Source organism: Gracilinanus agilis, chromosome 2, assembly GCF_016433145.1.
Source record: "Gracilinanus agilis isolate LMUSP501 chromosome 2, AgileGrace, whole genome shotgun sequence".
Classification (NCBI taxonomy): domain Eukaryota; kingdom Metazoa; phylum Chordata; class Mammalia; order Didelphimorphia; family Didelphidae; genus Gracilinanus; species Gracilinanus agilis.
Window position 1 is genome coordinate 489,867,518 of NC_058131.1, and position 23,085 is coordinate 489,890,602.

Genomic DNA, 23,085 nt, shown 5'->3' on the forward strand with positions numbered 1-23,085 from the left:
TAAAATAGTATTGCTACACTGAGCCAACAATTCACTTTTGAACTTCTCAATTAACTTGGTTGGCCTGCTTTAGGCTAAGTGACCAGGCCTCCTTTAACATGCCCTTTGGTTTGCCTGTACAGTATTGCAGAAAGGGCCTTACTATTTGGGGCCTTGAATACAGCGATTCTGGAGAGCCTCTTACCAGGGATGACTTGACACTAAGGAAAGAAAAAGACAATAAAGAAGAGGGGGAATATTGAAATTATGAAGAGCTGAAGACGTTTAATCTGTGTTTACAAAATTACTAATGAGGCTACTGATGGGGAACGCCATAAAATTATATACACACTCCCATTTTACTCATTTTTCATTTGTGCTATTGCAGTTATTCTTTTCTTTCCAATACTCTTAGCTAACACCCTCATTCAAAAGCTTCTTTTGTAGCTAGGTGATTGTGATATCAAACTAATAGATATATCTCTGCAGCTAGATACTATTCTCTCCATTATATCTTATAGTTGTTATTTTAATCTTTCTAAAATGCCAACTCTGACTAAAAGCTTTCAGTGATTCCTCCTGCTTACCAAATTAAGTACAAAATTCTTTGCCTGGTATTTAGGTTCTACAGTGGTGTTCTGATGCTGTGAGGCCAATGTGAATAAAAGCAACTGCTGACAATCTTACTAATCTGTAATCTAACTATTATTTACCTCATCAGAAAGCCCAAGGCTCCCCTTGATTCTTCAAAATGCCAACACTGTTTACCTTCTAAGCTTTCTTAGTTCAATCCTTTAATTTTATTTATGAGTAAACTCAGGTCTTTAGAGGCTGTGACCTAGTTCAAGGTCTCCAAATGATCTAAGCTGGATCCAAGGTTTCCTGACTTAAAATCCCAAGCTCTTTCTACTACACAGTGTCCAGGGCTATCCAGGGAAAATATAATTGATAATGAGCTAGGAAAGCCTCTTCCATTCCCTAAACACCTAGTGAGAAATAAGCCTTACTTTGTGCTAACTCTCCCTCCCTCTGGTATTAGGTCATTTCACCATCCCCATCTTACTGTGGTCATCTGGAAGTTGCTTACTACTTTATTACCTTGCAATTCATGTTTCTGTGCTGCTTGGTTCCATGAAGGAGATCCAATCAGTAGACTCTCTCAGTTTTAACAGACAAGCTGCTTCATCTCCTACTATATAATGTAGTCTACAAAAGCTTGATCCCACATTCCCCATGTCATTTCCTAAATATGAATCTCCTTACTCTGTCTGCTTTGCATAATTAACTTGCTTTCTTGTTCTGAACCTTGACTTCCAAGTGGGCACAAATCTAGATTTTCACTATTGTCTTTAGCTAAAGATAAGCATAAAGAGAGTTTGGAATTTTCTCTTTAGTCCTCAGCTACACATCTAATTTCCCCTTCTTCTCTTCATCTTAGAACCCTAACCAATGTCTCATTATCATCTCTTATTCTTTTCTCCTTTTTCCATAGTCTCTGATAATGAGGTGGCCCTTGCCAAGGCCAATTTTATATGTTTTATGTGTGTCCTTAATTCCTGTCCTCCCCTTGGCTTCTCCAGTAACTTGTCATCAATCATTATCTCCTGTCTCTCCTCCAATCTTCAATCTCCGTCTACTGGTTCCTTCCATACTACCTTCGAATATGCTCACTCAAAGTTCTTTAAAAAACCACCAAAAAACCACTTTGTGCCAAAACCAAAGTAAAAAACGACTCTTCACTAAACTTTACCAAAAGCTATTTTCCTATATCTCTACTTTATTACTCAGCTAGATTTCTAGAAATGGGGGCAGAGGGAGTGGTAGGGGCAGAGAAAGGGATCAAGAAAGGCTTTAAATAAAAGGTGATCCTTGAGCTGTATTGTGAAGAGAGGTATTCTATGGGAGGGAGTTGAAGAGGGAGTGCATGATAGATGCATGCATTGCTTTTACTTCCTTTCCTCCCACTCATTCCTCAACCCTTTGCAATCTGGATTCTGACTGTAACCAAAACTATTCTTCAAAGTTATCTACCAATGATCTTATAAGTAGCAAACTTAATTATTTTTTTTTCTTGATGCCCTTCCTTCTTGCCCTCTCTACAATACTTGACATTGTTATTACTCTTTCCTCTGGGTTTCATGACATGACTGTCTTCTATCCGCCTGACCACAACTTCTCAGTCTCCTCTGTTGGCTCATCATATCCCTTACCTTATGGGAACTCCCCAAGATTCTGTCCTGAGTCCTCTTTTCCCTCTATATTTTTTCTCTTAGTTAACTTATCAGCTCTTATAGGTTTAATTATCATCTCAATCCATATCATTCACAGATCTACGTATCTTTAAAGAGTGCCTGTCTCTCTCTGCATTGCTAAAAAAGGATGCCTATTAGACATTTCAAAATAGATATCCCTGAGACATCTCAAACTCAGTGTGTTCAAAATTGAACTCATTAATTTTCCCATTAAACCCATTCTCTTTTAAGCTTCTCTACTTTTGCTAAAGGCAAAAACACTGTGATTCTAGTTTGTCAGGTTCATAACCTCAATTCCTCCATGTTTCTCATTCCACATGTTTAGCTAGTTGCCAAATCTTATACCTCCAGGACTTCTTACAATCTAATTCTTTCTTATTACTCAGTCACTAACTTAATTAAGGCACTCCTCACTTCTTGTTTTGATTATTGCAATGGCCTTCTAATTTGTCTCCCTACTGTACTTCTTTCTCAATTCTAATCCAACCTATACACTACTGCTAAATTGATTTCCTTTCATTGCAAATTTGAACAAGTTACTCTTTCTACTTAAACTCCAATGGCTCCCTACTGCCTCTAGAATAAAATAAAAACTCATCCATTTAGTTTTTTTTTAAATTTTTTTTTTTTAATAAATCCTTGTACTTCGGTATATTGTCTCATAGGTGGAAGATTGGTAAGGGTGGGCAATGGGGTCAAGTGACTTGCCCAGGGTCACACAGCTGGGAAGTGGCTGAGGCCGGGTTTGAACCTAGGACCTCCTGTCTCTAGGCCTGACTCTCACTCCACTGAGCTACCCAGCTGCCCCCCCCCCCAATTTAGTTTTTTAAAAGTTTTTTCAAAACCTAGCCAACTGACTATTCTAGCCTCATTATATATTATTCCCCTTCCTGCATTTTAAGACTGAGCTAAACTGGGTTTCTTTATGTTGCTCTCACATGTCACTTTACTTCCCACTTTTTCCTTTGTAACGACCATCCACCATGGCTGAAATATACTCTCTCCTCACAAAATCTCTTTTCTCAAGACATAGTTCAAGAACCCTCCCTTTTTTAGAGGCAGCTAGGTGATACAATAGGTAGTAAGGTGGCAGATTGGATAGAACACTTAAGAATCAGGATGATGTTCGAATCCTGCCTTCTGCGTTAACTATGTAACTGGGCAATTCACTTAGCCAGAACCTCTATTCTGAGTGGTAAAATAGGGATAATAATAGCATATAGCTCTCACACTGATTGTGAGGTTAAAGTGATGTGTTCAAAAAACACTTTGCAAACTTTAAAACTATAGAAATGCTATTATTATGAAACATGTCTTAATCCCAACTGCTAGTGTTCTCCATAACAATCTTGAATTTAACTTACTTATTTTTATTGTTGTCTTTATATTTATTTTACATATAACCATATATGTATTTGCCATTTAACCAGATAGAATGTAAATTTTCTGAGAGTAAGGATTGCTTATTTCTTTGTATTTGTATCCACAATATCTGGCACATGAGTATAAGTTTAATAATTGCTTTTCACTGACTTTCTACCCTTGTTCTACCAGTTACTAGCCCTCCTCAGGTCTCTTCCAACTAGGGGTAGATCTTGAAAAAGACATATTAATTTAAAATTATGGGGGAAAATTGGACATATTTAAAGGCCTATAATTGGGCAGAACTATTTTGTCAAAAGTCTTGAGCTATATTTTAAACTATCTTTTAAACATTATGAAATATTTTCCCACATCTACTGTGTTTGTCAGACTAGCACTCTGAATGACCCCCCTGAAGAATTATTAGGCTTTCCACTAATGGGGAATGAACAACCTGATCAGAGGTACAGATGTGGGAAAAACAGCACCTACTGAAAGGATAGTGAATAAACCGATTTGGCTTTAGTGAAGAGTTTGTGTAGGGAAACTGATGAAAATAAATCACCAGTTATATTGTTATATCATTGTATAAAAATTTATAATAATTTCCTTTAATACCTCTTCATTTGTTATAAATTTAAAAAATGTTGATAGTGGTAATTTGGTTTTCTTTTGTCTTATTTAATTTTTTTGTGTAATTCTCAAGGGAATTAGAATTCTGATGGGTCATTTGTCTCTTTTTCCCCTCTATCAGAATATACGTACTTAATCATCTTTTAGCCCCTTCCAGTTGATCAAATATATTTATTTTTCTAGGTTTGTCTTAAATCCTATGTCTGCATTTCAAGGTTTCTACTTAGCCCTGTCTTTTCATCAAGAATTTTTGAAAAATCTTTTATTTCATTAAAAGTACATATTCCCCCTGTAGGGCTATATTTAGCTTTTTTTCTTTTTTTAGGATATATTATTATTAGCTGAATTTGCTTTATCTTTTGCCTTTTGGAATATCATATTCCAAGATTTCCTTTTCTTTAAATAGTCACTGACAAGTCTTGTGTGATCCTTGCCAACGAGTTCCTTTTTAGACTTCTGGATGCCTGTGGTAGATTTTATTTGATTCAAAAGTCATATTTTGGCTATGTCATTCCTGAAAATTTTCATTTTTTGGATTTTTTTTTAGGAGCTAAATGAAACCTTCTAGTTTCCCTTTGCTCACAGATTCTAATAAATATGGACAGTTTTCATTTACGACTTCTCAAAATATGGCATCCAGACTTCTTCTAGGTAGTGGTTTTCTGTGAATCTGATGATCCTTAAATTATTTTTTCCTCTATTTGCTAACTCGGATTTTTCAAATAGGTACCTTACATTTTTTTTTTTAGCCTTTCAATTTTGTTCTAATATTTTTTCTTGTTTCATGGAGTCATCAAGTTCTGTCTGGTCTATTTCAATTTTTAGAGAGAATGCTACTTTTATAAAGCTTTCTACCTGCTATTTTTGTTAGTTAAAATCACCTGGGGTTCTATTTGGAAGGATTGAACCTCAATATAGTGTTTGACAAACTTCTGTGGTCCAATGGGTTTCCGGTTTTGGATTACGTATTCAAGGTGAGGGACTGTTTTAAATAGGGGGGAAGTGACTTTGAACTGCTCTTTAGCTACCTGAGCGCGTGGGGAGAGGAAAAGGTAAATGCCTGAGGTAAGGTTGGAATAGGTTTCTTACAGGCACGTGGTCAGTTTATCTTTATCAGCATGGCTTTCATTAAAATACTATTCTTCCTTTTGATCTTGGCCCTCATCATTTTTAATCATAACATATTCCAACCTATTTTTTCTCTTTTCAATTTTTCTTCCTAAAACTTTGAGTTAATTTTTTGTCTCTTGATTTGTTTCCTCTAGGTAACTTTGACAATCTTTTTTAAGTAAGGCTTTTTTATTTTGAGTGTCTCTTTGAACTTATTGTGGAACTATTCTGTTCTGGGTTTTCATCTGGGATGTCTCAATCCATAATGTTTTATCATAGTGTTTCATGTCTTCTATTTACTAAGTTGAGAGTAGCTTCTGTTCCTGATTTGATAATTGTGTCAGGGCCAGAGACTGTTCTCTCCCTTCTCTTCTCCCTCACCTTACACTCCCTCTCCCCCCCACCATTACAGAATGCTATTAACTATGTCTATTCATATCTTCTATATACTATACTCATGGAGCAATTTTTAAAAATTGGAATGACAGTGTCTTATAATTTGTATATTCTAAATCATTTATCATAGAGTTTTCATACACAGTGAGTATCTGACAAGGATTCAGCTGATATATTGACTATTTAGGGTTCAACAAATAAGACACTTGACTGGAATATAGTTCTCTGAGAGAGAGAGTGTTGGAGAAAGAAATAAGGTCTAGATTTTGGAAAGACCACGAATCCCAGATTAAGGAATAAACCTCTATCTAAGGAAATGGGAACAAATGAAGGTCTGAGGCAAGATGTGCTATATCTACAGAGATGTTCTGGGAAGAGTAATGCTTTTTAATTGTTAACAAATAGTATGTCTATACCAACACAGATTCAGATATATATGATATATTGCTAAAGAGTATAATGTTATCATGGGTAGATGCTAGGAAAAGAACTTATACAGAATTATATAAACTCTTGTTACAAAAATAATAGAGGACAGTTATTTCGGACCATTCCTTGGGACATTTAATAATTATGTGGAACTTTTCTTTGAAATCAAATTTCTTAAAATTATATTTTACCCATATTTAAAACGTGAATAATAGTATTTAGGAAAAGGAAATTTTAATCTCACAGGAAATATTACGATCCTAGGTATCCTTAAAGAGGTAACATGAAACAGTGTACTAGATTTGGAATCAGAGGTTTTAGGTTCAAATCCTGACTGTGGTACTTACTACCTATGTGACCTTAGGAAAATCATTTAATGTCTCTGAGGTCCAGTTTCTCACCTGTAAAATGAGGGGTTAAACTATATACTCTAAGGTTCCTTACAGCTATAAATCTATGATCCTACCCTCTCTCTAAAATATATGTGAATGTATACAAAATAATAACACAATATCCCCTCAAAGTATATTTAATTACTATGGGGGAATGTATAAGAGAGAAGAAATTACTATAAAAGCAAGGGTGAGAAAAAAATAACTAAACAAATAATCCCTGAGTGATACTAAAAGGCTCACCTTTGGTTGATTATGTTTTCTTCCCTCAGGAAAACTAGGCAAGATCTAAAAAATAACCAATCAACTTTTTAAGTAGCTCTTTTAATTGAGAAAAATGTTAGAATGACTGCTTACCACTGGAACTCCTCTCCCATACAAGTAAGCCATTCCAAGTCCACTCTGTCCAACTGGGTTGCCCTTTGAAAGATCAAGGCAAAGGATAGTTAAAAATATGAAATGTAATCCATTTGTAACAGAATGTAATCTGCAAATTAGATATTAAAGAACTGCAAGTGAAATGATATATGTATATATAGTAGGGTTCTTTTATCTATAGTTTGGTTATCTCTGGTTTCAGCATTGTAGGAGGTGGCAGTAGTTTGTTGGGGTAAGATATAGCTTATATTTTTATTTTCATTTTTTTTCATTGTAAATTTCACCTTTTTTGCTGGGAGAGGGAGGAATGGGAGGATGTGGAACACCAAAAGAAGAGGCAATAAGGAGAAAGAGCACATATATATGGAGTCAGCAGGTATTCACTTATATCCAGTTTCAGCTATTTGTAGTAAGTCTTGGAACATATCCCCTGCAATATGGGAGCCCTACTGTACATTATTAAATGCTCAAAATTCAACTATAAAATATTTTTTTCTTTTTGAGGACTAAAAATAATATTGAATTCAGGACAACGGGAAACTTTCAACAACTTTTTTTTGTAAAGAAACAAGATGATAACTGTTTTTAGATGCTTTTCTGATAGATATTATGTTACCTGTTCCATGTTACTTTTATGACCAAACTGAAACTGCTGTTTTCTCCAAAATGAGACTATTGTATCCCCATATAAAAACAGTATTTTTTGATTTTTTTTCTGTTAGTGAGGATGTAGAAATATACATATATGTTTTTTCCTTAGCATCCCTGAGGTAGTTAAAGTAGCAATAACACTTCAGTGATTTTGCTAGGGCAAAGTTGCTAGCAGAAGTTAGGAAACAAACTAGAAAAAGGTGAGAAGGAAAGCCTATCATTGCTTTGAGCTCCAAAGGACAAAAAGCAAGTAATGATCCGTCAAAAAGCATTTATTAAGTGTTTCCTAGTTGCCAGGTATTCTGCTAAGGGCTAAGAACATAAAGGCAAAAACAAACCGGTCCCTACTCTTAAAAGAGAAAATATGTAATATATACTATATCTTTGTGTATGTACAAAATTAATGCCAAAAAAAAGGTACTGAGTATGAAATGGAGTGAGGCACAGGTGCTGCTTAAGCGTAATTTTAGAGATGTTAGGGATTAGGATTCTTAATCAGTCAATCAACAAATATTTATTAAACACCTATTATGTGCAAGGTTCTGGAATTACAAATACAAAGAATGAAATAATTCCTTTTTGCAAGGAATCTACATTCTATCCAGAGAGATGTATATGTTTGTTTGTACATACATAAAAGAATTAGGGAGGGAGAATATTAGCAGTTGGGGAAGGATCAGGAAAGACTGTATTCCTAATCTTTTTTTTTTTTTGGTCATGGAGCCCTTTGGCAGTCTGGTAAAACTTATGAATTCCTTTCTTAGAATAATGTTTTTGGATGTATAATAAGACACATGGGTTACAAAGGTAGTCAACAGTAAGTAAAAATAAAGATAATAATTTTTTCCCATACAAATTCAAGGAGCCCCTTAAATCTACCCATGGATTTCACTGTGAAGAGCTATAAAAGGTAAATGAAGTCTATATCTGATGTTAAAAACATTACTATAAGAGGTGGAAGTGACAAGGAATTGCATTGTAGGCATAAGAATGAAATAGTGAGTGTTGTGTATGAGTACCAATAATATGGGGAGTTTGGCAGAATCAAAGAATGCATGAAGAAGAGTAATAGGGCTGTAATAACAGGTTAGGACCAGATTGTGAAGGGATTTAAATTCCAAACAAATGAGTTTTTATTTGTTCTTTAGGATAATAGGAAGTTTATGGAGTTCATCAACTGTGGAATGACACCATCAGACTTGCATTATCCCAAACAAAAGGGAAGGAACCAACAGTACATCTAAAGTGCCAAGGAAAAGTATTTTGGAAGCATTGTGTTATAAGACCTTGCATGGACCATCTTCCAGCAACTGTCCTGCAAGGAAAGAAGTGAATCTCTTGGAAACATCCTGGATATTTGTGACTTCTCATATTCTCTTTCTTTAAAAATCATTTCATTAAAAAGAAAGCTTAAGGTAATGTTAAAGTCAACGCAATTTATGATTTTCAGTGTTCCAAATATAGTTTATGGGTTAAATATTGCATTTTAAGTCTTAAGGGCTAGGCAATCAAGGTTAAGTAACTTGCCCAGGGTCATGAAGCTAGGAAGTGTCTGAGGTCACATTTTAACTCAGATCCTTCTGACTACAGGTCTGGTGCTCTATACACTGTGCTACCTAGCTGCCCCAACACTACCTTAAGTTTTAGAAATAGAGTACAAGGTATGGGGTCTTTTTATTCCAGGATTAAAGAGAGATACTTCCTTGATAGGTAAAATCTCTCAATGGAAAAAAAGAGGATTTCAATATCCAAATTTCAGAGTGTTATCCTGTTTTCTCAAAAGAATTCCTTAAAAAATTTTTTTGAACATTTTCCCTTACCAATTCAAGTAACTCACATAAAAAAAATATAGCTGATAAATTTTGTCACATACTTGATCCTGATTGTCTTACCATATCAGCAGCTTTCTTAAAGTAATGTAGAGCTGTCTCATTACTCTGTGGTACAATATCACTTCCTTCTGAATACATCTGGGAAACAAACATCAGTTTAGGTAAGAGCTATAATGTCTCATTAAAACCTCTTATTTTTAATTCAGTGTTTCCATTTTCCTTACAAGATTTTAAAGAATATTCCAATCAAAACTTATTTCCTTTAAAAAATGTAAAGGGGCATTAAGTAAATGAAATATTATTAAGTCAAAATATTCTAACATTCATATATATTTTACATCTCCTTTAAATGAACTAGTCTCTAACAAAGCATATACAATTCTGTTCCCAGAAGCTTCCCAGGGCAAGTCATTTTTTATCCCTAATACAAAAGGCATCTTAAGGTCAACAAAACATAAAACATCCTAAACAACAGGTTGTCAGAAGTGCCTGTGCATAGGCCATAAAGTAAAATCAATATAGAAATAATCAAATACTATTGTCATTTGAATCAAGTCACCTTATATATTCAGCACAATGAAATACCTAACAACCTAACAATGGCAAGATTCAAAGGGATAATAGAAAAGTTCTCATTAACCTTGTATGACAGCCAAGGAAATTTGATTGTAGTGGATGGAAACACTGTAATTTATAATTATTAAGACCAAATTGCTTTTGGTCATCTTGTACATGTTTTATTTTCCTATGTACAATAGCCTTTGAAATGTCCTATGTAAATACCCTTTTATGAATTATGCTAATAATTCATTTTTAGCACATTAACATAGTATCAATAGTTAAAATGTTGTAATAGGGTCTTAGGATCATGCCAGTAAGCCACTAAAACATATAAAATATATTTTCCTGCTACAGGGAAAAAAACCAAAAATAACCTTGGTTTAAGAACTGGGTGATGGCTATCATGCTGGGAAATCTGTGGCAAATACTAATTACTATTTCTCATCATGGAAGGATGGTTACAATAAATACAAAAGTTTTAGCTTATTAACAAGAAATGTAAAAAATGCAAAAAGTCAAATTTTTCATAATCAGTGGTACAGATTGGTTACATGAAAGCAAAGCTATCCAATACCTTAATATTTTATAAATACAAACACTCCAGATATTAGGAGAGGGACTCATTATCTGACAGTTGCAGGGAAAATTGGACAGTATTGTAGAAGAAATTAGATTTAGACCAATCCCTTATATCTTATACAAATATATGTTCAAAATGAGCCCAAGACCTGGATATAAACGGTCATAATGTAAACCAATTAGTGAAATGTGGAAAAAATTACTTTTAGATCTAAGATAAAATGGAAAATTTGACCACATTAAAAAGGTTGTGCATATCTGTTAAAATGGAAACTGGGGGAAAAAATCTTAACAGCTGATTTAAAAAGGGAATAAACCTCTGAAAGGCAATGTGCACATTTTAGTTTAGTTTAAAAAAATCTCAATTTGATTCTTCCTACTTAGAACACAATATAATGATCTTTTAAGGAAAGTTTAATTTTAAATTTATTTTTGGCAAAGCAAAAGACAGCATAACATATTGGCTAAACATACAAGCACATATTTTTATGGCTTAAGATGTCCTAAAGATGTACAGTACCTTTCCCAAGAAGGCCATGGCATGTGAATTGCCAGCATTGGCTGCTAAATTGAAGTAGTCAAAAGCTCTCTATGGGGAAATAATTTAAGAAATGTTTAGTCCTTTTTATATTTTTGAAAGCTTTCAATCAAAATAATTTTTTATAAACTCTGAAATATGTTGCAGTGGTTTGAAAGAAATACAAAACAATTTATCCAATAAGATTACAAAATGGCAATCTGTTTAATCCTGAAGCTGTTTGGTCAAAAAATCTTAAAAAGGCCACAATATGTCAGTAAAAGTTGCTGCAAATGCAGAGAAATTTGCCATGTCACCTAAACTTAATGACTATGAATACTTCTTTGGATACATTATAAAGACAAAAACCACAGATTAAGAAAAAAACCCCACTACTTATTCAATTTGCTCTAGCTTTAGCTAAGACTAGGCAAACCTTTGCATATGTGTGCGCACGCATATGTACTATGTGCATACATGTACCTGTGTAAAATTGAGATTTACTTAAAACCTAAAAAAAATTCTTTTTGTAAAGACTCTTAAATCTATATACAATTAATATGCTAGCTAAATGACATATTCAGGAAGCCAAGAAGGTTCTGAGGTCAAATTTGAACCCAGGACTTCCCATCTCGAGGCCTGGCTCTTTATCTACTGAGCCATGTAGCTGCCCCTCTCAAAACTCTTTAGTACAATGATAATCAGCATTCCAAATAATATCACCAAAAGCATGGTAAAATACTGTCAATATTATGTTACTAACAGAAAAGTGAAATTATATATTTGAATTCTTTATAAATTAGAAATCTTTAATTAATCAGATAAAAAACATTGTTGACATGTACTTTTCTAATTAAAAGCTTTTCCTTCCCACCTGATGTGTTTCCTTTTTACTCTTTCTTTATTATGGAAACTATTTTCTAATAAGAATCTCAAGATACATGTATCTCTTGCCACTTACCTAAAAATGTCCATGTCTACAGTACTGTGAACAATGTAAGGCTGAATACTTACCATGAAGAACTAAATTTATTACCCATATGGTGAAGCTTTGACTGCAGGGATGCAGTGCCTTTGCATTTTTATTCTTTGGCTTCCTCAATGTCTAATTAGATATTGGTATTAATTTTAATCTATGTTTTGAGTAATATTAAGTAATATTGACAGGCAGTGACTTAATAAGGGATAAATTTAAAAGAAAAGAAGGTGAGCTAGTCACATATAGTTAAAGTGAAGGGTAATAGATGGAGAGCTTGGATGTTGCACTGGTACTCTGAAGATATTAATAGAATCAGATAAAGAAGTCTAAAAGAAACTTTAATGGAAAGGCATGGGCAAGACCAGCACAAGATGAGACATAGTGGGAAGTGATGTGTAATAAACATATAAAAACACATGAGAGAACCAAGTGATTAAGGAAGAACTGGGAACTATCTGAAAATCAGCAGCAAGGAGAGGCAAGGTGAAATGGTTTCTTTAGCTAATCATATTTTCTTCTTATGGATCAGCTTCTGGTTACAGCTTTCATCTGCATTAGGACAGACCACTGATGTGCTAATTGTTAATGAAAGGCAGCTGAGCAGCCTAACTTATCCTACTTTAAAAGAAAGCAGAAGCCTACCAAAAAAAAAAAAAAATCAAATCTCCATCAGAAGCTTCCTTTAGCTAAGCCATTAGCATCAAAAGAGACAGATTAAATGGAAGGCAACAGAGGTTAGTCAAGAGAGATACCAAAAAGAAGACAAAAAAATTTATAGGGAGCTCAAGCTTCAAGGAAGGATAAAGGAATTCTGGAGATTATGCTCAGTGTTTGTATTTCTGCCACTACCAAATAACACGAGCAATATGTACATAAAAAGTACAAGCTGGGTTTTAATCCTAGATTAGAGAATGATAAAGGAATGGAGGAGAACATCCCTATTATCCAAATTGTCGGGGTCACTAAAATGTTCCTTGAAATAATAGAAAAGTTTCAGAGAGGAAATAAAGAAAAACGGGCCTGAAGAAGGAGGAAATGCTATCTTTTCCCAAAGTTTTAAGGTGGAAGAAGGTGAAATGCTAATAGGAAAGGACCACTAACACTTGACTTTAAGTAATGTCCTCTGGTTGAAGCTCTTCTTCCAGAGAGGGAGAAATGGGTTATTTCTGAAATATTTTTGGATATACAAGTAATGCTGACCACAAGAGGTCGTGTTCTGCCTCCTTGGGGATCTCTAAGCAGTGGCTAGATTGACTAGCTAGTCAGACATGCTTTCCACTATTCTTTTTGTGTGTGGATGGGACTTGCTGGCTCTGGTGATCCCTTTCAACTCTCAAATTGTATGAATCTGTGAAAATGTGGATCTAATAAGCACCAGGAGGTGACAAGTTATTCAGTAAAAGAGGAAGAAAAAATAAGTAGTATTTGTGCTGAGAAGTTCCGAGGTTGCACTTTGTTGACCTTATTTAAACAAAAGATGGTAGATAAGAGGAATGTTGCAGACATAGTAAACTTAATTTTAGCAAAGCATGTGACAGTCTCTCAAGCTATATCACTATGGACAATATGGAGAGATATGATCTGGGACTGGATGATATTGCAGTTTGGCTGAAAAATTTAGCCCCCACGGGCTAATAATTGATGGGTCAATGTCGACCTGGAAGGTGGTCTCTAGCAAAGAACTCCAGAGATCTTATTGAGTCTGGGCTATTCAACATTTTTATTAATACTTTGGATGAAGGCATAGAAGATATGCCTATCAAATTTGCAAATGATATTACAGTGAAAGCAATAACTGGCACAATAGATGATATAGTCAAGATCCAAAAGTATTCTGATGGACTAGAATGATACGCCAATTTTTACTAAGCTATATATTATATATGATGTGATATGAAATGTGACAAACATAAAAAATCTAATGATATCCTTGGCTGTACAGATAGCCTTGTTGTATTCAATCCTGGTTTGACCAATTCTGTTGTTTAGCTGAGGGTGTTAAATGTGAATAATGACAAGGACAACCTTGAGCATGTCCAGTGGCAAATAGAATGGTAAGAGGAATAAATACCATATAATACTAGAATCAGTTAAAGGAACTAGATAGACTTAGAACATAAGACAATATGTTTTGAGCTACTAGGGACCTTAGGAAATCTTCTTATCCAGCTCTTTCATCTTATGGTTGAGGAAATGTGTAGGTGGAAATTTGATGTACCTGAGCTGCATTGTCCAGCCTCTTTCTGAGTTGCATCCTCACCTGGTGTCCTGAGGTTTGGGAAATAAATTGGCTGGAAACCTCACCTTCAGGGGCTCTCAGCTCTGACGGTTCTGGGCTCTCTCCAGGGTGTTAGGTCTGGAAACTTTTCTTTTCTCTTTACTGAAGCTATTTTTCATTGGCTTATTATTATTATTATTGTTGTTGTTGTTGTTATATCTTATAAGAAATAATCATTGGAGTATTGGAATTATTAATTTTTAATCCTACAGAAACTTAGACCTGGAGAGAATTGCCCATAGTCAAACAGGTAATAACTGGAAGAGCAAGGTCCTCGGATTTCAGGTCCGGTATTTTTCCAATAAGTCAAGTATAACAGCAATAATTAATGGGCTATTACATGAAAAGCTCTAAAAATTGGTCTGCTTGGCTCAAGGAAACAGATCTAAGAGCAATGAGTGGAAGTTGGAAAGAGGTAACTTTTGCCTAGGTACCTCAATGTAATAAAAAAAACTACCTCGCAATTAAAGCTATCAAAAAGTAGAAGGAACTTATGCAGAAAAAAGTGCTTTTCCCCTTATAGGAATTCTTTAAGCTGACAGTGGATGGTTATCTAACAGCAATGCTGCAGAGGAAATTTTAGGTCATATGACCTACTGGGTAGCTTTTGACATTCCTTAGAATTCCTAGATTTTGTGAAACCACAGATGCATCTAAATAATTTTTAAACAATATATTTTAAGTAGCACATTCTCTCTCTCTCTCTCTACCCCTCCGCCATCCATTAAAAGGCAAGAAATATGGTACTTATTACATATATAGTATTAAAAACCATACATCTAAATAATTCTTTGGACTCTCTTTTTGCAACCTTCTCATTCCTTACTTTTTTCATTCAGAGGTCTGGCTAAAACATAAAGAACAAAAAAGGCAAGTTACCTGGTGGTTTTGTTCTACTCCTCTCCCTCCATGCAAATGTAGCTGCCCCAGACCAACCTGAAATTTAAGAAAAATTACAAGTAAACCTGACTGATTAACTGAGGAACTTTGGGCACTAGATTTGGTGTCAGCAGAGATGTGGGTTCAAACATCTGATATTAGTTTTGTGACCATTTAGACCCTCTAAAATTCAGATGAATGTAAAATGGGTATAATAAGACTCATTTTTGTACAACCCAGGGTGGTTGTGAAGATTAAATAAGAAAACAGATGTAAAATACTTTGTAAACCCTAAATCTTTTAAAAAATATTAAAAAAATTTGAATTCTAAATTCTTCCCTTCCTTTGCCCCTGAGGGCAAACCCCCTCCACTGAGAAGGCAGGCAGTATGATACTCATTATACAGATGAAGTCCTGCAAAACATATTTTCATATTAGCCATACTGCAAAAAAAAAAAGTAAGAAAAAAGAAAATGAAAAAAGTGTTTCAGTCTGCAATCAAAATTCAATAGTTTTCTTTCTGGAGGTGTACAGTATTCTTCATCATAAGTTCTTTTCAATCATCCTGGATCACTGTATTGATTGAAGTAGTTAAGTCTTTCACAGTTGATCACCGTTACAATAACGCTATTACTGGGTACAATAATATCTAGGGCAACCTTAAATCTGATGTTCACATATATCATCAGACAATGTTGCTGTTGTATTATTGGAACACAAAATTAGACCAACAAAGAAATCTCCCTCTTACAATATACAAAGATTTAGACTTTCATAACTCTTTAAAAGAAGTACTATTAGCTTGCCTTAGTCTCGAATGTGATGGAACAATTCATGGATAAAATGATTAATGGATTATAGTGCTTCTGTGTTTTGTGAGCTAGAAATTAAATTTAAATTTAAAATTACTGACATTTTATAGGTAAAATTAAATTTTGTCAGTCTCAAAATCAGATAAATTTCTCCTAATTTATATATACCAGAGATATTTGGCATTTACAAAGCAGAACAGACTAAAGATTTACTGGAAAAAATTTATGCCTGGTATGGAAGCTTCCTTTTTTTGTTTAATTCTGTTATAAACTACATTAATCTAAGAATCTCAATAGCATTGGTTTGTATTCCATATAATCCAAATTAAAGACAAAGGTTATCACTTCAGGAGCTTAAAATGTAAGATCAATAATGTTTATAGAATGTTCCTTAGATGTAAACTCTAAACGATCACCCTAATGCAAATGTAAGTAATATAGAAATAGGTCTCGATCAATGACACATGTAAAACCGAATGGAATTAATTGCTCGTTGGCTACAGGAGTGGGGTGGGAGGAGAGAGAAAGAACACGAATCATGTAACCATGGAAAAATACTCTAAATTAATTAAATAAAATTTTAAAGTAAAAAAAAAATGTCACCTACTCAGAAAAAAATTATGCAATCTCAAATGACAGATTCTTTTAGTCAATACTGAATACTGAGGGCAGCTGGGTAGCTCAGTGAATTGGGAACCAGGCCTAGAGACAGAGGTTCTAGGTTCAAATCTTACTTCAGACACTTCCTAGTTATATGACCCTGTTAACCCCCATTGCCTAGCCCTTACTACTCTTTTGCCTTGGAACCAATACATAGTATTGATTCTAAGATGGAAGGTAAGGTTTAAAAAAAAAATACTGGATGCTATTCTCTGTCATTGCTAAATTCTGGACTTTGAAGCATTTTATTATCTATCACCTTTGTGATCTCCCTTTTCAGAAAACGGCCAATGGAAGATAACTTTTTTTCCCAAGGCTAATTTTTGTGTTCATGATGACTCAAATTTAACTGCTTAAAATATAAGATTTTAATATTCCCATACCTCACACCCCACCTCCCTGTGGGATAAATGTACCTGTGCTTGTACATCACCCTTTTCAGCTAGGAACTGGTAGTACTGAATCAAATCTTCTTCTAGCATTCCACTGGCCATTCCTGGATTCTCTACTTCATCAGGCAGACGAATTCTTTGTACTACTGTGCCTCCTGTCAGTGAGATATCACTGGCAACTGAAAACAAAGGTTTACAAAGCATTAACATATCACGAAAAAACATGAAGTTTCATGAAGAAATATTGACAATACAAATTAACACATATTTATATGAACTTATTCACCACTAAAGGAATTTTTTAATATCATAGTTATTAATAGGCAAGCAAACAATAAGTTATGTTAAGAGATCAAGAACTTCTGCTCCTTTCTACCCTCCACACTAAAGAATCTGAAAAGCAGAACCCAAAGGAGAAAAAATGTAAGTAATTTGTAATAAACTAGATTTCCATGAAAAGAGATAATAAAAGCAGAACTAGATGTCCCTGAATTTAAACTGCCTGGTATAAACAAAGTATTTACTGAAAGAATTGGCGAATGCAATTTCTAAGCCACTTGTCAGTGATCTTGAGAAGAGCAGATGTCATCTCACTTTTAAAAAAATGAGCTAGGGAAGAGAGTGGCAGCTGAAACTCAGCTTTGGTTCCTGACAAGTCAATTCCAGAATATATAAAGAGGTAGTGAGCATTAAGAAGAGGAAGCACTGATCTAGTCATGGTGATGCATGATGCCCTTAGTAAAGCATCCAAAACCCTGTGAAATCTGACACTAACATGGTGAACACCCTGAACCTTGAAAGACTATATATGCTGCCTGAGGCATATTGGTCTAATTTGGAAAAATGGAACAAGTTTAAACTTCCATGCCAATATATACATTAGAGATTTTTGGCATTTACAAAGCAGAACAGACTAAAGATTTACTGGGAAAAAATTATGACTGGTATGGAAGCTTCCTTTTTTGTTTAATTTTGTTATAACTACATTAATCTAAGAATCTCAGTAGCACTGGTTTGCATCCCATATAATCCAAATTAAGGACAAAGTTTATCACTTCAGGAGCTTAAAATTTAAGAACAATAATGCTTACAGAATGTCCCCTACTCAGATAAAAATTATGCAATCTCAAATGACAGATTCTTTTAGTCAATACTAGATGCTGGGGGCAGCTGGGTAGATCAGTGGATTGAGACCCAGTACTGGGATCTAGCCCATGAGGGTCTTCCCCAGTCTTCCAGCCTGGGGGAGTGGGTGGTGCAGAGAAAAAGAAGATGGACTAGATAAATTAAAAAGCATTTATTAAATGCCTACTAAGAGCCAGGCAGTATGCTAGGTGCTGGGAACACAAATGCAAAGAATGAGATGATTCCTCTTCTTCAGAAGCTAAGCAACTAGGGTTAAGTGACTTACTCAGGATCACACAGCTAGGAAGTGTTTGAGGTAAAATTTGAACCCAAGGCCTCACAACTCTATTCACTGAGCAACCTAGCTGCTCTTTCCTTTATTTTTTTGGATAAGATTACAAGAAATTGTGTTCAACAATCCAAATTTACAAGTATAAAATGGAGAAAGTTTAACTAGAGTCTGTGTGTGCCATATCAGACTGTTTTAGTGGACTGCAAGCTCAATGAGTAAACAGTGACATGGCAGCTAGAAAAACTACTGAGCTCCCGAAGGCTACATTAACAGAGACATAGTCGCCAGGCCTAGGGAGAAGACAGTCCAACTGTACTATGATCTAGACAGATTACAGTGGGAATATTGTGTTCAATTCTAATATCATGTTTTAGAAAGCACATAGATAAGTTAGAGAGCATCTACGGGAGGTAATGTTTGGCCTGAAGAGAAAACCAGGGACCCCAGGGGAAGGAACATGATAGAAGTCTTAAGTATGTGAAGGGATGTCTTGTAGAAGATGGACTGAATTAGACTTTCTCTGCTTCAGAGGGCACCACTAGGAACACTGGTTAGAAGTTGCAGAGAGGAAGATTCCGGTTTAATATAAGAAAGAACTTCCTTAAAAGGATGAGTGTTTTCCTCCGTTGAAACAGGCAGCTTTAGCAATTAGCTAGTTCTTGCTCACTAGAATTTTTGAAGAGGACAGATGATTGCTTTGTCAAGGATTTTGTAGAAAGGATTCTTTTTTCAAATAAGAGTTGGACTAGATGGCCATTGAGGCCATTTCAATTCTGATATTATTATAGACTAGAAATTATTTTCTTGGAGGCTACAATACAATCATGTGTAAAGATTTCAAAAAAATATAGAGGTAAAGTGCTTTGGAAATCTTAAATTTTAAGGTTTTTAGCTCTTCTTATTAACTACCCAGATATGGATTTTATTAATAAATTCTCAAATTAATAAAGCATTGAAACAAGATACCATGATTGGCCACAAGACGATAGTGAGTGAGTGCAGATTCACAGCTCTGAAGGACTCCAATCCCAGCCCAGTACCGGTAACCCTGAAAAGGAAACAGGAAAGCACAGTCAATTATCATATAAAAGAAGGATAGTTTTTTAATAGCACTATTTACAAAACCAGTAATTAAATCATAATAAAAAACACATTTTTTTGTTTCATCCAAGTATGTCAATAATCAAAAGTTTATTAAACAATTTCAGTTTCTTAAAAAAAAAAAGTTGGGAACCAGGAAGGAAGTTTTTAAAAAGCCTCTGAATAGCCAAAATAGAACAGAAGTATGCTGATAAATGTTTTTTTTTTTTTTATAATTTTTTTTTAATTTTTAACCCTTGTACTTTGGTGTATTGTCTCATAGGTGGAAGATTGGTAAGGGTGGGCAATGGGGGTCAAGTGACTTGCCCAGGGTCACACAACTGGGAAGTGGCTGAGGCCGGGTTTGAACCTAGGACCTCCTGTCTCTAGGCCTGACTCTCACTCCACCCAGCTGCCTCCTGATAAATGTTTTTAACAACCAGCTCTTGATGAGGGTTGGTGGGGGGGTGGGGCAGGACAAACTTTTAAGTTTAATTTGTACTGTAACATATTCTCTAACTCTTACTTAAGCCTAGGGCTTTGGTCCTACTAGAGTTCAGAATTCTCAAACTCAGCCTATCTAACAAGCATCAGTCATCTCAGATATTGGGACTATAGGCATGCACCATCATGGTGAAAGCAGTGTTACAAAAACATAAGGAGAAAGTATCTAGGAGGAGAGATCACAGGATCATAGATTTTGAGCTGGAAGAAATTTTAGAGATTGAGCTAGTCCAAACCCTTCATTTTACAAATGAGATATAAATGAATATATGATCTTATCTTAAAAGTATTAAGCAGCAAGTTGGGATTCAACCTAGATACTCTGACTTCAAAACTAGGGAAATATGGGTATGGCCAATGGTGTTAAAAGCTGTAGGGAGGTAAAGCAGGTTAAAGAATGAGATAAGTCCATTAGATGAGGTAAATTGTTAATTAATAGCTTCGCTAGTTGTGTGACTCAGTTATGTGACTTTGAAGGAGTCATGCGGCATTGTGGAGAGAATGGTGACCTTGGGAATCAGAAAGACCACAGTTTGAATTCTTGCCTCAAATACTTACTAGATGAATGATACTAGGTTAAGTCATTTAACCTCTGACAATTTCATTTTCCTCACTTGTAAAATGAGGATAACAACAGTGCCTATCTTTCTAGGTAGTTTTGAGAATCAAAATGAGATAACATGTGAAGCATTGACAGCACTCTTAGTAAGATATTAACTCTTACAATTTTAGTTATTATAGTTATTAATTAATTATATTGAAGATAAAACTTGTGCACTATTCCAATCATTATCCATCTAAGGGACAGTCTGCCATGCAAATACGAAATAGCATTTGATGGAATTTGGTCAAAAATATTAAATGCAAGCAAATTTAACACCAAAAGTTACACTGAAAATAAAAATACCCACAGCTCTTACACATATAACAACTTTTCTTCACTGCTGTATAATCTTACCAAGTTTCACTATAGTGACATGAATATTCCCCCCCAAATTAGGTCTTGCTTACCAAAATCATGTGAGCAATGAGATTACCCCCAAGAGCTCCAAAAGTATAATAAACCAGAGCCTACAAGAGAACAAAAAAGGCTTGAATGAACACAGACACATTTTTGTCAAGTTCAAATGAAAGCAAAATGAAGCTCCTTGAGTATTACCTTTGCCTGACTGGAGTTGACACTAAGTCCAGAGGCATAGAGAAAGCCAAGAGCCTGAAATCAAACACATGATACAAATAAGACTTGTTACTTTGCAAGAGATGTTCAAAAGTAGACTTAAGTTTTTATAATATAAGAGTTGTACAAGGGTTTACTAATTCCAGAAATGAACTACTAGGCCTCTTACAAAATTGCAGAGCTCTGGAAATCACTCCAGAGGCTATAAATAATAAGAAAATGAGAAAAAAAATTCTGTTTACTCATTTTAGGATTATGTAAAAGGCTTCTCTTGTTTTCAGCCTGGGCTCTAAACTGGCCAGAAAAGGAGGGGTTTCATTCCCCAGTGCCCCAGCCTAAGGATCAATATGCTGATATATGAATTGTATTTCGCTTTTGATTTGAATTTGAGATAACATTATAGAAAGAAAGCAAAGGTCAAACCAAAGCAACTGGGTAAAGTGTACACACATGTACACATAAACACACATATATAGACACACACAAAGTAATTTGCAATTTGTATATGCACAAAAATATATAGCTTTCAAAATTATTCATATTTAAAATGACTACATATCAAAACACAGAATACATAGAAGATGGTTTGAGTAATTAAGCTCTCAAGAGTACTAATATTGTCTTTGTCCTCATAAGAAGACTTACTGAGTGGTAGTTAGTATTTACTTTTAAACAGATTTATGAGTTTAACCACAAAGATTTTAAGATTCAGCAATAATTCTAGGTGTTTTGAAATTAAAGATATGGTGATGGACTTTGTGTTACCTTCCTCTCTGCAAACTTAAATGAGCCTCAGCAACATCAATGCAGTAAATTGTTTTAACTGACTATAATACTAATGTCAACAAGCAGAAAGACTAAACAATCAAAACATACATAATAGGAACATTTACTGAAGTTTAATAAGAGATATTTTATCTTTGGATCTTACTTGACAACTTGCAGAGGTGTGAAGATAGGGTGAAAAAATAAACTTCTAAATAACTGGGGAATCTATATGTATCCAGAGGGTCCCCCAAAAGCATTCTTACTGTTTGTCCCTTAGGAGAACCCTCTTCAGTTAATTTCTCAAATAGTTCTTTTGCTGCAAGGACATCCTGCTTTAGGTAATCTCCAAACAGAAAAGCATAAGACACTTTTTCCATGGCCTTGGTATGGTTCATATCTGCTGCTTTTTGAAGATACCGATATGCCCTTAAAAGATCAACAGTAAGAGTTAGTATCTTTTGTAAAAACATAACATAAAAATTAAAATGTGCAGAATGGACCTTCCTGACATTACAAAATGCTATTGCTCTTAATTCCATTAAGGTGATATTGTTAAGAAAATTGAGTATGAGTAAACTATGCTGTAGTCCTGCAGTAAACTATGCTCCTATCCCTTACCAATTTTCCCCATTCACTAGATATTCTTATTGAATTTGATTATAATTCAAAAATGTTGTTTCAAATTCATTGTTAAACAAAAGACTTGTACTATAGCAATTCAGTGAAGTGGCATGTGTAAAAATATTAATAATAATATTTTAATTTTTCTGCCTAAAGCTACTCAACAACTTGTGCCAAAGTTAGAGGGAATCAAAAGCATGAAACACAAAATGAATAATGAACAAATGCTTGACTGTTTTCAAATCGAAATCACAGATTCTAGCTCTAGTTGTAGGTTCTTAATCCCGACCTGGTGGGAAACTCTAACATTCTATACTGACTGGGAGCAAAAGCAAATAGTACAGTTGATTTTAAATAAAGGCACATTATACAGGTCCTAAAATGAGAGCAGGTACTGGAAATAGCAAAAGGGCCTAGAAAACTGTATTATTAGCTATAATCTCTAAT

General features: G+C 34.7%; 1 protein-coding gene across 1 annotated transcript in view; it reads right to left on the reverse strand.

The window, feature by feature from the left end:
* The window catches only part of SEL1L (SEL1L adaptor subunit of ERAD E3 ubiquitin ligase), a gene marked incomplete at its 5' end in the record, with an annotated part of 58,750 nt that overhangs the window by 11,302 nt on the left and 24,363 nt on the right, over positions 1 to 23,085 (reverse strand). The window contains 9 exons of the mRNA XM_044659983.1: positions 6,911 to 6,973; positions 9,475 to 9,552; positions 11,075 to 11,143; positions 15,208 to 15,264; positions 17,096 to 17,250; positions 19,455 to 19,536; positions 21,084 to 21,143; positions 21,232 to 21,285; positions 22,281 to 22,443. Of these exons, the coding sequence (XP_044515918.1) occupies positions 6,911 to 6,973; positions 9,475 to 9,552; positions 11,075 to 11,143; positions 15,208 to 15,264; positions 17,096 to 17,250; positions 19,455 to 19,536; positions 21,084 to 21,143; positions 21,232 to 21,285; positions 22,281 to 22,443 (781 nt within the window). The remainder of the gene's footprint in view (positions 1 to 6,910; positions 6,974 to 9,474; positions 9,553 to 11,074; positions 11,144 to 15,207; positions 15,265 to 17,095; positions 17,251 to 19,454; positions 19,537 to 21,083; positions 21,144 to 21,231; positions 21,286 to 22,280; positions 22,444 to 23,085) is intronic.